Genomic DNA, 12,469 nt, shown 5'->3' with positions numbered 1-12,469 from the left:
CGGCTGCAGGAGAAGGGCAGGGGAGATGCTGGGATGGGATGTCCCTGTGGGAACCTTGTCCATGCTCGTTAGTTAAGCCCTGTAATTAGCGTTGGCAGGGGTGGGATAATGGCAGCTCTGGAATATACCCAGTGCCAGCATCCCCTCCTGTCCCCAGGGTCAGGAGGAGTGGGAGGGCTGCTGGGGCAGGGATGGATGGGGCCGTGGGGACAAGGACTCCCAAACCATGCTGTGTCACAGATCTATCGGCGGTGCTGGCTGGTCTTCCGCAAGTCCTCCAGCAAAGGCCCCCAGCGCCTTGAGAAGTACCCGGATGAGAAGTCGGCATGCCTAAGGGGGTGCCCAAAGGTGAGGGGTCGTGGGGGAATGGGGGGACCCCATGACTGTGTGGGTCCCCCCTCACCTGGACTTGCTGGGCTGAAGCTGAGTGCCTGTCACCACATGCACTCCAGTGGGATGCTGCTGGATTTGGGTGCAATGGAAAGAGGGTCCGGTTGCAGGAGCAAGGGTCTGGGTGTGCAGTCTGGGTACAGCCTGGGGTGCCTCCCCACCTTCTCCACAGGTCACTGAGATCAGCAATGTCAAGTGCATCACCCGGCTGCCCAAGGAGACCAAGAGACAGGCTGTGGCCATTGTTTTCACTGATGACTCAGCCCGGACCTTCACCTGTGATTCGGGTAGGGGCAGCACCCAGGGGAATGGGGTGGAGGTGCTGGCGGGACTTCCCAGGCTGACCAGGGTTGCCCAGGGCTGGGGGTGCTGGTGGGACACCCCAGGCTGGCTGGGGTTGCCCACAGGCTCCCTGGTGCCTTGCAGAGCTGGAGGCAGAGGAGTGGTACAAGACACTGTCAGTGGAGTGCTTGGGTGCCCGTCTGAATGACATCAGCCTGGGGGAGCCCGACCTGCTGGCGCCTGGCGTGCAGAACGAGCAGACGGGTGAGCACGGAGCGTCGGGTGCTTGCGGGGCTCGGCTGCACTACTACCCCCACGACCCATTTTCTATCTTTTATCCCCCTCTCCAGACCGGTTTAACGTGTTCCTCCTCCCCTGCCCCAACCTCGATATTTATGGCGAGTGCAAGCTGCAGATCACCCATGAAAACATCTACCTCTGGGACACACGCAACCCGCGGGTGAAGCTGCTCTCCTGGCCCCTCTGCTCCCTGCGCCGCTATGGGCGCGATGCTACCCGCTTCACCTTTGAGGCTGGAAGGTGAGATATCACCTCCGCTGGGACAGGGACCACCACAGGGTCCTGTGGGGCACAACAGAAAGTGGTAACTGCTGCCAGGGCAGGCCTGACGCTGGGATGATGGCCATGGCCTGCATCGAGTGCACCATGGCCAGGGAAGTTTGGAGCTGGTGCTGGTCCCAGCTCAGCCTCATGGGTGGAATGCAGGGACAGCACTGGAAGTGTGGGGAGCTGGGCCAGCTGCCATCAGGGGTGGTATGTTTTATCATCCCTTGGTCTTGTGAACCCCAGTGACATCCTGTGCCCAATCCCTGCAGGATGTGTGATGCAGGGGAAGGTCTCTACACCTTCCAGACACAGGAGGGTGAGCAGATCTACCAGCGTGTGCACAGCGCCACGTTGGCCATCGCTGAGCAGCACAAGAGGGTCCTGCTGGAGATGCAGAAGAACGCCAGGGTGAGCTCCAGTGCTCCTTAGGGACACAGCTGGGGGGCAGCTTGGGGTGCCAGGTGTCACCCTCATCCCTGTCTCCTCCACCATAGCTGCTGAACAAGGGCACTGAGCACTTCTCCTACCCCTGCACTCCCACCACCATGCTGCCCCGCAGTGCGTACTGGCACCACATCACTGGCTCCCAGAACATGGCTGAGTCCTCCAGTTATGCTGGTGAGTATTCCTGGCCTCCCTGGGGAGCTGCTGCCCCTGCAGCCCTGCTGCAACCCCCCAGGTGAGCCCCTTCTCTGCTTTGTCCCTAGGGGAGGTGTACGCAGGCACCCAGGCCAGCTCAGACACCGACCTCCTCAACAGGTTCATCTTGCTGAAGCCAAAATCCTCCAAAAGTGACCAGCCTGAAAGCAGGGAGCCCACATCATCCCCGTGAGCTGGTGGGGGGGGGGACGTCGTGGTGGGGTCCCCGTTTTTCTTCCCTGAGGGGTGGCAAGGACACAGGCAGCTGCCTCTGTGGGTCCCCAGGGTCCTCCTCTGTGCCAGGAGCTAGGGGAGCTGGAACTGGTTCATTGCCTGACATTACTGGAGGTGACACTGGCTCAGCCTCCTGACTTGAAATATATCTTGAATATTTGTATTATAAGTGATTTTTCCTTCTCAGATGAATGCAAACTTCACAGCCACTGAAGAGCCCTTGGGCAGAGATGCTCATAGGTTTTTGACTCTTTTGGGGATCCGGCTGGGAGGTGGCAAAGAGATGGGGGGGTGTCAAGACATTCCATGTTTCTGCTAGGTGGGAAGGCTGAAGCACAACAGCACTGGAGGCTGTGGCTGTGCCAGGCTGAGGTGTGGGGTCCCAGCATCTCACCCCCCCACAAAGAGTGGGGTGCTCCTGGGGCAACCCACCACCCCTAAGCTGAGTTTTGCACTTCTCAAAGCTAGTGAAGCACTTGCTGTAGAACTGGGATGCCTCAGGAGAACCTGGTTTTCCTCCAGGGGTTGGTAAGGTGAGCAGCCAGGCAGAGCCCAGCTCCCCACCTCAGCACCCTGCAGCTGCCCCCCTGGCCTTGTCCCTGCTTTAGCTGCTGGTGGGCAACCCAGGGACCCATTTTAGGCAGTAGTATCTGTTCCTGAGGGGCAGCTTTGTGGCTTTAAGTATTCCCTGGGCAGAGCAGGGGAGAGCTGTTTCTGTGCATTCCCATTGTCCTTGCTCCTTCCCTGCCCGCCGCTGGGTGACTGCCCTTTCCTGGCGGGGAGCTGGGCATCATGTGCTGAACTCAAAAGCAATTGATTTTTTCCTAGTTCTATTTATTGACCTCCTTTAGAAGGGCTATCTTTTTATCGCTGTGCAAATCTTGGTGTTTCTTTGGAGTCTTCTTTCAGTCTGGGTTTGGGTGGTTGGTGGGTTTATTTCCACCCTTAAAGCTCCATGTCTGTGCTTAAGGGGCAGGAGTGTTGTGATGTGGGAACCTGTGGTCTGTAAATACTCTCTTGGGTTGGTGTAGCTTGTGGCTGAGGCTGGGGGGTGGTGGGATGGAGAAGGGCTGCTCCCAGCCGTGCGTCCTCCCTTGGGGAGAGGTGTCACTCCTGGCTACACACCTCATCTGGAAAGGATTTAACATTTATTACCAAAAATGTTTGGGTTTCCTTTCTTCACTTTCGTTTTTAAGGAGTTGCTCGATGAATAAACACTTATCCACCCTTCCTATGTGTCTGTTCCATCCAAACACACTCGGGAAGTCCAAGTGTCTGCCAGAGAGAAAAGTGCTGATGCAGGGAGATTTCCTACCACTGCTGGCAGCGTGCTCGGCTCAGGGCTTTGTTCTGCCTCCAGCCATGGCCAGGACATTCCAAGTGAAGGCTAAAACTGGTGGGGAGGAGAGAAGGGTGGAGGCAGTTACCACCCTCCATTAAACAACCCCAAGTAAAGCAGGATGCCAGCACCCCCCTGCCACCCCTCACCTCCAGCAGCCCATGGCTCTGAAGATGGTTCAGAGCAGTGGTGGCTCTACATCCCCAGGCAAAGGAGTTCAAAGACACTCCATCTCCCAGCTCTTCCAGAACTGTGCCTGTTCAGTGACCCATGACGTGACTGGCCCCAAGGTTAGAGCCAGGCTAGCCAGGGCAGTGCTCTCTCCAGGCATAGGGACAGACCGTGGGGAGCTGGCTGTGTCACAGTGAGGACATGTAAGCAACAGCACTGACTCCAGCTGCTCTCTCCAGCCCAGCATGAGCACCCACCCCTGCTTCCCAAACTGTCTCCCTGCCCCACATCCACACTGGGATAAGCACTGTGGCACACATGCATTCCCCTTCCTTCCAGCCGCTGCAGTAAGGAAGAGGCAGATCTCTCCAGGAACATGTCACCAAACAGCTCATCCCAAGTCCTTCTGGGTGCTGATGGAGGGAACAAGAAGGGGTGACCCAGACATTTGCTGAAGCCCTTAAGCTGCTGAGAGAGTGGTCATCGTCTGTGACTTGCACCAAGCTCCAGCATGGCATGGAACCCACCTGGGGGCTGTAGGCAGATGAGAAGCTGTCAGCCAGGGGTTATTAGTGACAGGATCCCTGCCATACCTTCTCCTAACATAAAGATTAGGAGAGCACAAGGGTAGAGCCTGCTCCAGAGGAGTTTTTAAATACAGCTAAGCCTGCCCAGCCCACCTGGGCTCCCCTGCAGCACTGCTTTCTGCAGCATCTCCCTTCACAGCCCAGTATCAAACATATGCTTAATTTAAACACAGTTCTGGACTGGTAAATGATGAGCTACCTGATGGAGGGGTCTGGTCTCCCTAGGAGATAATGTCAAGAGCAGCAATCAGCAGTAGAGAGTAATGCTCTCTCCAAAGGAGATCTCATTAAGTTAATGTCTACTGGAGAGAAATGATGCGACATCTCCTCCTGCAGGCCCCGAAGAGCTTTCAGGGATGACAGAACACAGGGAAGGGGGTAAGACTTTATTAAGCATAGTAAGAATGGACATGCAAATAAGGTAGGGTTGTGTAACTGAGGTACACTGCCACATCAGCAAACTCTGGCCTAAAGCTCCAAAACACTTTAAAAAAAGCCTGTCCCAGCCAAGATGCTCACCAGTTCCCTTTCTGCTTTACCCTAGACATCAAGATGGCATTCCTGGAAAGGAAGGCCAGGGAAGAGATGTCACCAGCCTGCAGTGGGACAGAAAAGGCAGAGGGAGATGCGGGATACAGAGTGCTGCTGGGCAGGGGCAAAGACCTCCTGCAGCACATTGTTGAAAGGGGTTACCTCAGTTTATAGTGAGAACATCACTCTGAATCTCATGGCTCAGCTGGGTTTGGAGGTCACTCAGTTTCTTCTTCAGACCAGAGAGTGCAGAGAGAACGATGGTCTCCGGGCGCAGAGAACCGCAGGACTCCACGTTGTAGTAAAACCTGAGATTACAAGCTGGTGGGTTAAGTCATCATCTGCTCTGTGAGGAGATGCAAAACCAAACAGCACCTGCAGAGCTGTTCCAGCCTGTCCTGACTCACTGCAGTGAGATCTGCTTGGAATCCCAGCCACCAGCATCATTCACTTCCCCAGCAGCAACAGCCAGCACTGCCCCTCTGCCATTGTCACACCAACACTTGTGGCTTCACAGACTGCAGAAGCACTTCTAAGACTATTTCTGTTCAGGACTGTAACCTGTGAGCCAGCACAGACCCTCACACCAGGGAGTAAGGCTGACTGCAGGCACTCCTGCAGTGCAAATAACCCAGGAGAGGAGGTATCACCAGCAATCACAGCATGAGACATCCACATGGGTGAATAAATGCCTGAAGCCATTTTCTGCTGTAGGCCTCACACTCCACCTACTGCAGCACTGCCCAGCTTGAGAACACAAACTCGGGACAGTCATCCAGTACCTCCCAGAGGGGAAAACCTGTCAGGCTTGGGCATACCACCACTTAACTCTATCTTTTACCCTGCTTTTCAGGGAACACCAGGTCCCTGGGCAGGCAAACTTCAGCACAGAGTGAGTACTCCTGCACTGACAAAAGTTGACGACATGGACCCTCCTAGTTACCCCATTCTGCAGCTACAGTAGCATATTCAGCTTCCCACCTCTCTGGCTTCCCATTGGGATCGTAGGGAGCCTGAGCATCCTCCTCGTCGATCTCCGAGTACTCGCTCTTGGGCCTGGAATCAAAGAGCAGGACAAGTTAGCACAGAGCCCATACTCCATCCTGGCTCCATGGAGCTCAGGCCCTCAGCAGCACTGCTCATCCCCAGCACAAGCACAGGGGCTGATGTCCAGCAGAAGTGAAGCATCATATCCCAAAGAAGAGCTAGTCCCATGTTGCCCTTTCTGGCTCCTCACTGATGCCACATTGGCACCTAGTGGTGCTGGAGGAAGAGGATCAGCCCTGCTCTGCCCCAGTTCAGTGAGCCTGTGCAGGGTACTGTGGCTCCACCCACCTATCCTGGCACAATCTGGCAGGTGCCTAAAGTGAAGGGACAGTGACATCTGCAGCGACTTTCTTTATGGAGAAGCCTGGATGCTGGTTTTGGAGCAATCATCTTTTCTTTCTACTTTTCCCTTGGCCAGCAAAACACGGGAGCACTCCAACACTCAGCCTGGGCAGGACAGCTGAGATGGGAAGGTCTGGCCAGCTTGGGCCTAGCAGGAAAGAAATCTCCTGTATTTGACCTCAGGTATACCAGTGAGCCCCATCCCATGACCTCCACCTTCACCCTTCTACACATGTCACTACCAAAACCACTGCAATACCTGTGCATCAGCTAGGCCAACACACCTTCCTCCCCGTTGCATCCCCTGGCTTATAGGACATCATACCAGAGAGACTTCTTGAAAGTATTTCCCCCACATAAAAAAAAAAATATCAAAAGCCTTGAGCTATCTGAAAAGCCAGCACAGAAAATTCTGTGCACGCCAAGATCTCCTGCTGGTCTTCCTCTTTCCCAGCAATAGCAAGCAAGGCTGACCCGAGCATCCTGCCATGAGCTGCCTCAAAACTGCACTTCTTCAACAAATCTTGCCTCTGTAACTGAGAGAGATAAAGTGTCAACACAGCTGGGTGTTCATGTTACTTGCAGAACCACCTATGACTGAAAATAGGGCAGAGGTTTCCACCACAGCTATTTTGAGAGTCCAGCTGCATGCCAATGCTCTGCCAACGGTCTCCAAAAGCAACTAGCATGAAAAAACAAACCAAAAGTAACAGCTAGCCTTGGACAGCAGAAGCCTTTGTCTCTGTATTGTCCTCACAGGAATTGGATGAACTTGGAAAGACGGACATACCATCAGGGAACAGACAGCTCTAATGTCAAGCTTCACAGAATCACAGAACTATCAGGGTTGGAAGGAACCTCTGGAGATCATCCAGTCCAACCTCCTGCTAAGGCAGAACTGCCTAGAGAAGGTCACACAAGAACCACGTGGGTCTGGAATGTCTCCAGAGAGGAAGACTCCATAACCCACTGGGCAGCCTGTTCTAGGGCTCTGCCACCCTCGCTGAGGTGAAACTTCTCGTGTTTTAGTTTATGGCCACTGCTTCTTGTCCTGTTGCTGGGCACCACTGAAAAGAGTCTGGCACCATCCTCCCAAGATACTGATCTACATTGATGAGATGCCCCCTCAGTCTGCTCTTCTGTAGACTAAACAGGCCCAGCTGCTGCAGTCTCTTCTTGAAAGAGAGATGTTCCAGACCCTACATCATCCTTGTGGCCCCCACTGGACCCTCTCCAGTAGAAATTACAGAATTTTTATAGCACCAAATGAAGCCCAAATGGATTTCAAATTCCAGCTTGAAATTCCACATCACAGAGACATTTCTGCTTCTCAAGCATCTAATACATCTATAAGACCATCAGCTAAACTGTGGGGCAATTTATCTGCTACAAATCATTTGGAAAAAAATCCTATCTCGGAACTTCAAAACTATCCAGCTCCACCCCAAAACTGCTTGTGAAAAAGTACAGGCTGGCATGTAAACTCTTGTGACGTGCTCCTGCCCACAAAACTGCAGAGTATCCTCCTCCTCCTCCACACTGCACCACCTCAACACGAACAGCCTTTATGGGTTATCCCCCCACAGCCTGGTCTGTAGCTGGCAGTTCCCAAAATCCAGCTTCAGTCCACATGTACAATCCATCAATACTAAGGAAAATGCCCACTCCCAGGTTTCCAGCACTACCAGCCAGCCTGGTTCCTACTACAGATCCCAGAGTACCAGCCTGACCAAATGCTGAAGGAGCCCAAAACCTGGCACATCTCATCCTCGCCCAAACTGACCTAACCAGACCCACGAACACGTCCTGCAGACCCCATCAAAGCCAAGCAGCATTAGCTCCTTCCATCCCAAAAACAGGACTGGGATGGCTGCAGGCAGGCCCCAGCCCATTTCATGCATGTTACGGACTCACCCTCATCTCCACTCTCAGTAGTAAAAGGCTTTGCAAGTCTCCTGAGCGCAAACCTAGCTACACAGGATCTCTAGGCCAGTTCCTGAGCAGAAAGCCCCTGGTGGTCAGGCTGAGGTGGAAATCCAGGCTAACTGCCCCTCTGGGAAGCTCATTCGCAAAGCTAACTGAGCATGAGGCCATCTTCTGCAATCCATATTCCGGGCAATCCCATGTTCTGGGTTCAAGCACCCAGGTTTAAAATGGACAACATGGAGGTACAACAGCCCACCACCTGCCTGCTACTGCTTGCAGTCATTTGCAGAGGCAAATCTGGCAGCAAGAGGAGGAAGACCCACTGAACTCCTTCTGCCACTCACTCACCTCCTCTCCAGCTGCAGCTCTACTTCTGCAGACCCTGCACCAAATCCTGCTCTTGCACCAGGTCTCCCTGACCTCTGGCTGCTGCCCTGCTGTTACAGCAGCACATCCACCACCCCTAGTCCCTGCTTGCAGCCTGCCTTGGCTAAACCACCCGGTTCCTCGTCCTGCTGCTGGCTCCAGCGTGCTCAATGACAGGATGCCTGCCTGGTGAACACTAGGACACAGAGCTCAGGTGTGGGGAGAAAAGCTGATGTGTGGAGCTCCACACTCATGGGAAAGTGCTGCTAGGTAAAGTCCTCGCCCTAGCCAAAGCAGGGCAGCAGCTTTCCAAGAGCAAAATAATGTCACTTTTAGATGTGCTGCAGCATGGTACCTGTGCAGGATGGCATGTCAGAGAAGAGGAAAGGACCAGAGAGGAAAACCCTGCTGTAAGAGCTCAGGCTCCAGGAATCAGGAGATATATGTGGGACATCAGAGCCACACACTGGGCTTCCTCAGAGCTGCAAAATCAAATGTTATGCTCTTTGCTCTCACAACAACCTCTTCCACCTTGTGTGGATTTATTCCCTCCTCAGACCTTACCCTAGCCTACATACCACTTGTGCAGGGAAGAAAAAGCAGGAACAAGTGGTGGGAAAGAATATGAAAGTGAGGTAAAACAGCAGTGACAGCACATGAGGGAAGAAAGAGGTGGCCACAAACCAGTCCACCTTGTATGCAGCTGCAACCAAGGGACAGGCCTTGGTACTGGTACCCTAACAGTGGAGTATAGTCTGTGCAAGGGGAAGTTACAGGCACACTCATGGCCAGTTGCTGATGCAAATTATCTTTCCCAGTCCCTCCAGACATACCACTCTTCTGGTTTGGGGTACACGGTGTGCCTTAGTGCATTGTCTGGGTCGTACTCAAAGGCGACACCGGCTGTCGGGTTCCACTTGGCATGCTCCTTGCCAAAGCCCTTCTTGGCATAGGCTCGCAGCCTCAGCTCCTGGCCCTTCCGCAGCTTCACAATGAGGATGTCTGCAGAAAAGCACAAGTATGTTGGAGTAGGCTGCAGAGGAGAAAAGAGTGTGCAGGATCACATTAGGGCAAAAGATCACAATTCCTTCTTAGTCCCCAGGAAGATGCTACTATCCAATCCAATCCCTTGGATTTTCAGAGGGGCTCATCTGTGTCCCCAGAGTATCTAAGACACATTCTGCTAAGTAAAACAAGAGACGCACAGTCCCCAGCCAACAGCAGACAGCACATCACCTTGCATCTTCGCCATCTCCAAGCTCTTGCAAGAGACAGAAGCACCCTCAGACACAGACTTAGTTTTGGGGATAGTCTTGAAGTATCATTAAGACAAACTGCTAAGCCCAGTGATGCTGGGTTCTCTTCACCAGCCTTACCACTGCTCTATGGTTACACAGCTACTAAACGAAGAATGAAAGAACCTGAAAGAAAAACTCATGCCCTCCTCCAGCTCCTGCTCCCTGTGAAAACTGCTTACCATCCTGCTCCACATAGTCATTGGGGTCATTGTCTCTGCTCCGAGATGTTACCTGCAGAAGAACAACAAAAGCAAGTGAATTACGGCAAGATCAGCTTTTCTCCCCACACCAAATAGCAGATGCCTACAAAAGCTGAAGACTGTAGAGACACACTCTGGAATGACTTACAAGACCAAATCCAGCCCCCCATATTTAATGTAAACTGGGATAATTCAGGCAGCTGCAGCCACATACGTAACACCCATCTCCAATAGCGCACTTGCTGTTTTTCCCTGCCAAGATGGAGTGCTCCAGCCTAGCTGCTTGGTTCTGACAAGCACCCAAGACTGCTGCACTCAAGACTGCTTGCCAAAGCGAGCAAGGCACAGTGGACTACAGCTGGGCTTTATCCAGACAGGCACTGTCACCAGTCCCAGGCTGAGGTGACATCCAGCTCTGGCATCAATAGTGTCTTAAAACATGCCCCTTTCCACCTGTTCTGTTTTGGCTCCACCAGTCCTACTCAAGGCAACTGAGCAAAAGCAGTTTGGCAGCTGTGCCCTGGCACAGGCTCCTCACACCTTGCTGTGCAAAGAATCAAGAACTAGAGAACCAGAGGCCTTGGGGTTGCTGCCAAGCCTTTGAAGAGGCTGCTCCTGTCAGAGTTCTGGCATAAGCAGGCAGGAAGTTGCAGTGACACAGCAGCAGGACACAAGCAAACATGCTCCAAGTGCTTCAGACAAGATCAAGGAGCAACACTAGAGTATCCCAAGAGTTTGGGATGAGGGGTACGGGATGAAACTTTAACAAGGCCATACTGCTTTGACAGGCCGTAGGACAGCAAGTGGAGGACAACAAGGTGAAGAAAAGGAGGGCACTAGCACACACTGTTATCTCTACAGATGTTTGTGCTTTGCTCTCCCACTGCAGTTTAAGCGGGGCTTTAGGCAACATGATACATGCTTAAACGCTGTGCTTTGTCCACATCCCAAGCGTCTGTCTGAACATGAACATAGAGAGAGCACTCAATGACAGGCAGAGGGATTGCACTGACCGGAATGACCCGGGGGTTATTGGAGATGAGATCGCGGGATGTGACGTGACGAGTCTGGTCTTCATTACACCGGACGTCCAGGGTGAACTCCACAGAGCACTCCGGGCAGAACTCATCGCATGTGCAATCCTGGAACACATAGGTCCAGACCTTTATGACAAACCTCTCCCAGCAAGAAATAAGAAGTGCGTCCCATCAGATCAGACACCCACCACCATCAAAATAAGCACCCCCATTTTGCTTGACTCACTCTGGAATATTGCATCTTATCCACAATGTCATCACTAGTGAGTGGTATGAGACCTATAGGAAAAAGGAAATTGTGGGACTGTCCAAGTGAGGCCACAGGAGCACTGATCCTCCTGCCAACATGGCTGGAGGAACAGCAGCCTCCCGAGAAAGGTGCTTCAATGTCCCTAGACCGATTTCATTCATGACCTTTGTCTTCCAGCACTCACCCAGCCTGTGTGCAATGAATTCATCATGGAGCACAGAGGAGTTGGCATCTATCTGCACCCAGTCGATGGCTGCAAAGAGGAGGTCACAAGCAGAAAAAGAGAAAGCTTAGGGGAGACCTTGCAATAGTCTTCCAACACCTAAAGAAGCTACAAGAAATCTCAAGAGGGTCTTTCTGAGAAGGGCCTGTAGGGACAGGACAAGGGGGGATGGCTTTAACCTGACAGAGGGGACACTGAGATGAGCTCTTAGGCAGAAGTTCTTCCCTGTGAGGGTCCTGAGGCCCTGGCACAGGCTGCCCAGAGAAGCTGTGGCTGCCCCATCCCTGGCAGTGTTCAAGGCCAGGTTGGAAGGGGCTTGGAGCAACCTGGTCTAGTGGAAGGTGTCCCAGCCCATGGCAGGAGGTTGGAACTGGGTGACTTTAAGGTCCCTTCCAACACAAACCGTGCTGGGATTCTATGAAAATTTCTGTGGGAAAAAGCTGAGGATTTTGTGAGAGCACAGAAAACATTGTGGAGACTGCAGCAAAACTGAGGCAGCCTCTGGTAACACACAGAACTGGCTAAACACAGATGAGGTGAGCTAGAAGCAGCTTGGAGCTGCAGGAAGGAAGCAGTAAGACTGACGGGCTAGCAGCCCACAGGCCTGACTGCAGTACGCGGTACCTATGATGGGGACTTCTGCGATGAACACTCTCCGAATGGAATTCGCCACCCTGAGGGGAAGAAACACCCGTGCTCAGGCGTGAGTGATCGCGGAGTTTCGCAGCGCTCCGGCTCTCCTGTGGAGCGGCCGGACTAGGCTCGGAAGCACCGAGAGGCCCGCACCGGAGGCAAGGCAAGGCAAGACATATGCGGGCCTCCCCCGGGGCCCGGTTCCTCCCTCGGGGCCCGGTTCCTCCCTTGGGGCCAGGCTCTCCCCCCGTCCCGCCCGCGCGGCGCTCACGCCAGGTCCGTGTTCTCGATGATGAACTTGACGTTCTCGTCCGTGAGCTCGGTGATGCGCACCGTCGGCTGGTTGGCGTACGGCATGGCTGCTCGCGCCCGCCGCCAGGCCCGGCACGCCCCGCGCCCGCCGGTGC

General features: G+C 53.6%; 2 protein-coding genes across 3 annotated transcripts in view; one reads left to right on the top strand and one right to left on the bottom strand.

The window, feature by feature from the left end:
• DOK4 (docking protein 4) overlaps positions 1-2,281 on the top strand; it is a 4,918-nt gene extending 2,637 nt beyond the window's left edge. Inside the window, exons 3-9 of the mRNA XM_034073150.1 lie at positions 241-348; positions 563-677; positions 817-936; positions 1,023-1,212; positions 1,509-1,647; positions 1,734-1,857; positions 1,947-2,281. Coding sequence (XP_033929041.1) covers positions 241-348; positions 563-677; positions 817-936; positions 1,023-1,212; positions 1,509-1,647; positions 1,734-1,857; positions 1,947-2,071 — 921 coding nt within the window. The 3' untranslated portion in view covers positions 2,072-2,281. The remainder of the gene's footprint in view (positions 1-240; positions 349-562; positions 678-816; positions 937-1,022; positions 1,213-1,508; positions 1,648-1,733; positions 1,858-1,946) is intronic.
• A 2,299-nt stretch (positions 2,282-4,580) lies between these two features.
• On the bottom strand, positions 4,581-12,464 carry POLR2C (RNA polymerase II subunit C). Of its 2 annotated transcripts, none has more exons than XM_005152299.3 (10): positions 12,334-12,464; positions 12,054-12,103; positions 11,391-11,459; positions 11,183-11,235; positions 10,933-11,061; positions 9,899-9,950; positions 9,255-9,423; positions 5,722-5,796; positions 4,903-5,048; positions 4,581-4,805 (listed from the first exon to the last, which is right to left on the bottom strand). In XM_005152299.3, the coding sequence occupies exons 1-9, from the start codon at positions 12,417-12,419 to the stop codon at positions 4,904-4,906; spliced, it is 828 nt and encodes a 275-aa protein (XP_005152356.1). In that variant the 5' UTR covers positions 12,420-12,464; the 3' UTR covers positions 4,581-4,805; position 4,903. The 2 variants fall into 2 exon arrangements, with proteins under 2 accessions (XP_005152356.1, XP_030907890.1); XM_031052030.2 differs by having other exon boundaries at positions 4,581-4,770.
• Positions 12,465-12,469: the final 5 nt, after the last annotated feature.

The sequence above is a fragment of the Melopsittacus undulatus genome, chromosome Z (assembly GCF_012275295.1).
Source record: "Melopsittacus undulatus isolate bMelUnd1 chromosome Z, bMelUnd1.mat.Z, whole genome shotgun sequence".
NCBI lineage: Eukaryota > Metazoa > Chordata > Aves > Psittaciformes > Psittaculidae > Melopsittacus > Melopsittacus undulatus.
Note: the sequence above shows the minus strand (reverse complement) of the source record. Positions and strands in the feature narration are given on the sequence as shown.

Coding starts and splice junctions, on each gene's coding strand:
- POLR2C (XM_005152299.3), bottom strand. CDS start 12,419: ATGCCGTACGCCAACCAGCCGACGGTGCGCATCACCGAGCTCACGGAC. Junction 11,062..11,182: donor ATAAGATGCAATATTCCAGA/GTGAGTCAAGCA, acceptor TATGTGTTCCAG/GATTGCACATGCGATGAGTT. Junction 9,424..9,898: donor TGACTATGTGGAGCAGGATG/GTAAGCAGTTTT, acceptor GCTTTTCTGCAG/ACATCCTCATTGTGAAGCTG.